The 4,365-nt window shown below is 32.1% G+C and overlaps 1 protein-coding gene across 1 annotated transcript; it reads left to right on the top strand.

The window, feature by feature from the left end:
• Window positions 1-476: 476 nt before the first annotated feature.
• Window positions 477-863, top strand: LOC122268429 (cuticle protein 14; the record flags this gene model as incomplete). Its single annotated transcript, XM_043056579.2, has 1 exon — window positions 477-863. A coding segment is annotated over one exon (387 nt), but the record flags the coding sequence as incomplete, so codon positions are not given.
• Window positions 864-4,365: the final 3,502 nt, after the last annotated feature.

Here is a 4,365-nt window from a genome sequence, read left to right as displayed (position 1 = left end):
GTTGATTATTTTCCAAATCCAGGAGAATCTTTATTTAGTTAGGATTAACATAACAATAAAATATTCTTACCTAAAATCATAATAATTATATATTTTACAAAAGAAAATAATGACTTATAAGGGAAAAATTCAATGATGAATGTGAAGCAATCACGTAGGATGATAAACGGAGGATCCGAAATACTTCGTAAAAATTAATAGGCGTCAGAACTTTAGCTGATTTTCCCGCTCTCCACACTTTCCCCCTCTGTTTTGTTTTTTCCCTCCTAGGAAACACATTCGAATTTCTTATCGACATGGGGAAATGGGTAGAGAATGGGTAAATCGGGTAACATTGAGACGTCTATTCACCGAGCGTATAGTAATATGAAAATTAATATTCTAGGTTATGTTTTTTTTTACCAGAACAATAAAAACAGAGATGTATCAGTATTTCTTCTTCCAAATTGAGTCATCTTCCTTTCCTTTCCTTTTAGAATCACGGAAATTATGCATTTGGATACTCCGAAGGCCACACAAGCGGAGGAAGTTTTCGAAAAGAAGTTGGCGATTCTCTAGGAAACAAAGTTGGTTCCTACGGACTCCACAACGCTGACGGAAGGACAAGAGTGGTCAACTATGTGGCCGACAGTGCCGGATTACGGGCAGATATTCATACAAACGAACCGGGGGTTGACGGGAGCCAGGACACCGCCCACACAGCCATCAACAAGCCAGCCATCGCAGCTGTGGTTGCTCCAGCAGTTCTCGCGAAGACAGTAGTTGCTGCTCCAGCATTTGCGCACCATGCTCCCGTTTTTCATCCCACACTGTTCCATGCTCCTCTCACTTTATTTGCACACGGAGGCCACATTTTGCTGTAGAGTTCTCGAAAGTTAGGAGGAGGAGAAAATGGAACAAAATCATGGAATTTATTCTGAATTGAGTGTTTGGCAGAAATGTCTTAAAGCAATACAACTAACAATCATTCAGTTTTTGATATAGTCTGAAACACAAAAATCTTGAGAATTTTTTTATTATTATTTAGAAACTTTATTTAAAAAGTTTCTTTCGAACGATGTAATTTGGAATGATATTACATCAATATAATATCGTTTTTGCCTACATTAGATTTCAACTGTTTCTTTCTTTCAAAATCAAGTTTAAAACAATATATCTGAAAAACGATAAAGATAATTACTTGAAATGCGTAAATATTAAATATTTTATTTTTCTGCATGGGCTAATTGTAGAAAAATAGGTAGTTTACGATTTAAAACTACTTTTAAAAGTAAATAAATAAAAATAAACACTTAGAATTTTTAAAAAAAATCTTAAATGAAAAATTTTGATGCTGAATTTAACGATAGTTTTTATTGAAGACAAAAACAATTTATTCTATTGTTTATATATATACTACATCATACTACATCTATGCTGCATATTGTTGATATATACTACAACAATTTATTGTTGGTCTATAATACCAATTTTATTAATACCTTAAAAAAATTGGTATTAAAACTTATATTTAGTTACATAAAAAATCGCAACATCGATTTACGATTTTTGTTCGGAATTTCTCTATTTTTTTAAAAAAATTTTTGAAGATTGTTATGAATTTCATGGTGTTGTATATTAATATAAAAACTGAAAACTGAAATTCAGAACAAAGTTGTAACGTTATTTGTTCAAAAATTGTAAATTTAAAAAAAAAAAACATCTAGTGCTAAGAGAATTAAAATTTAAACCGAACCCATAATATCATGCTAAAGTTATTTCTTTTATTTCTGTTTATTAGAAAGATTACTTTTTAATTAAAAGTATGTGATAAATGATATCTCTTTAAACATTATTGCTTTGAGTCATTATTTTTAATGAGCATATTTAATAAATAAGTTTTGAATGGCGTTACATTTATTATGAACTTTTTTTTGTGGGTTTAATGGCAATTTATGTGTACATATATTCTTTGTTCTTATGACTATCTAATCATTTCTCTCAATTTTAATCACGCTTTATCTATAACTCATGCATGCAGGCAACTTGTGTTTGTAAGGTTGTGGCATGCTATTTCTGGAATTGGTTTATTTCTAAAGGAAAATATGGCAGCTTTTTATTGTCAACAAAAGTGTATCTTAATTTTAGGGTGTTGTTTCCTTTCTTGTTACGTTGCTATAATTTTGTTGCAAATAATAAAATAAAATGTAAAACTTTGTTTTATTTTTTTAAAAAATAATCATACAACGTTATCAGAGAAATAGTACATTCCTGGCTCATCAACCTAACTATGCTCTTTGTGAATGGAAACCGCGTAACGTCTCAATGTTCCTCGATTTCCCAACTCTCTACAATTTTCCCCATCTCCATTAACATAGTTTTAGTATATGATTTTTCTACCGACGTTTACAAACGTTTAAAATTAAACTAAATGTATTGAGTTGCACTGCAATCGGAAAAAAATCAAGATTTATCGTAACCTTGGTAACAGGAAAGGGGAAAGTATGGAGAGTAGGGAAATCGTGTAACCTTGAGACGCCTATTCGATTTACAAGGAGTACAAAATAATAATAATAATAATCTCCAAATTAAGGTAAAATTACCCACATCACATTCTTATTTTCTTAACATAAAAGCAATATCCTATTACCGTCGTCCAAATACAAATTTAAGGCATTTATTCCATTTAATTTCAAATGCAACTTAATGAACGAAAAATTTCTGTATGAAATGTAGAACGTTTTGTGTATAAACTAAGACCTTGTATGAGAGAAAAAATTCACGAAAGCCTCTTAAAACTTGTCCAACAGCAGTTGGATTCTAACTTACCAACATTCACTAACAGTAAAACTGATTCAAAGTTGAATCATAACGTTGATGCCTTGAACCATAATATGGTGCAAATTAACGAAATCTTAACATATGATGTGAAGTTCAAATTGAACCAATGTATCCTGTAATCAAGTTTAATAAGTTTGATAATGTAGTTTAACTAATCATTCTGCTAATGCTTCAACAAATTTGTAGCCTATTATGGTTCAAGATACCAATATTATACCTAGTGACACCTTGACAAAATGTTAAACCGAACTATATCATCGTTAATTATGTTTAAGAAGTGTGATTATTTGGTTCAATTTTAAGCCATACTAATCGTGTAGCAAATTTGTACCATATTATTGTTCAAGACGTCGATATTATGATACAATGCGAATTTTATAAAGTGTTTAATTGCACCATAATATCTATAACCAATTTTCAGAACAATACCAGTAAAACTTAACAGAATTTCAAAGTCGCAAACATCATAAGGCGTAAAAGTTAACCATATTATCTGATAATTGAGATTGAGAAGTGCGATAATATGGTTCAATGTACCAACATATTAAGGTTGCAGTAAATTAGATCTAAGTTATGGCTCAACCATAACATATATCTGTACCATAACACAGATTAGCTATCTTATGGCTTAACCATAACATTCTTTTTCACGTTCTTAAATTTAAACTTCGAATCAATATAAACAGATCTATTTACCAATGAGGATATAGCATGATCGTGCAATACTAGATGTGAACACTCTATGGATTACTAGCTGCTATCCAAACCTTAATCGCGATTGTCGCTATATCTAACGTTATAGTCACTGAGCCATCTCACCAAATAGCACATTTTAAAGATAAATTATTTTAATTTTTCAAAACATGATTTTACCTTCCAGCTGAGTTTGAAATGGTATCCAGTTCAAATAATCTGTAGAGTGACAGTCCACCGATTCAAAAATTCGTTCAAAAATTCCAATTCAACAGTTCAGGGAAGTTATTTAAATTTTCTCACTGGTTTTTATTTTACAACCGTCGTTGAACAGTCGATCCAATTTTTTGGATTTACGACTACAAGTGTTCAACTACACAGCCATGAAATTTTGAACCCAATCCAGAAGACAAGGGAACTCCTGGGTCGAGTATTGGGAGAAATTTGCCTTCGTGGAGGACTTTTTGTTGGAAATAAGCGGCATTTGTGTTCACATGGAGAGAAAAACCTTCCACGTTTAGCCTGACGAAAAGGGGACTCTAACCCATGATCCGTCAACTACTGAGGATATTTCACGTCAGCACTGTTGTCAGTGCAAACCGGATGCGGAATTCGTATCGACCAGTCATCACTGGGATTCGAACCCGAATCATCTCATTGAGAGGCGAGCGCTTTATCCACTGAGTCATCACGGCTCTTTCTCATTGGTTTAATATTAGCCATAGGTTTAAATTAAACTTTAGACGATTCTGTTCATTTTTCCATATATATTCAAAAATAATACCAGTGATGCTCGTTAATTTAATTTCTGTTTTATTAAAAACGTATGTTCTTCAATATGAGGGGGGGGGG

The sequence above is a fragment of the Parasteatoda tepidariorum genome, unplaced genomic scaffold (assembly GCF_043381705.1).
Source record: "Parasteatoda tepidariorum isolate YZ-2023 unplaced genomic scaffold, CAS_Ptep_4.0 HiC_scaffold_1077, whole genome shotgun sequence".
Lineage (NCBI taxonomy): Eukaryota > Metazoa > Arthropoda > Arachnida > Araneae > Theridiidae > Parasteatoda > Parasteatoda tepidariorum.
The sequence above is the reverse complement of the archived record's forward strand: the minus strand, read 5'-3'. Positions and strand labels throughout refer to the sequence as shown.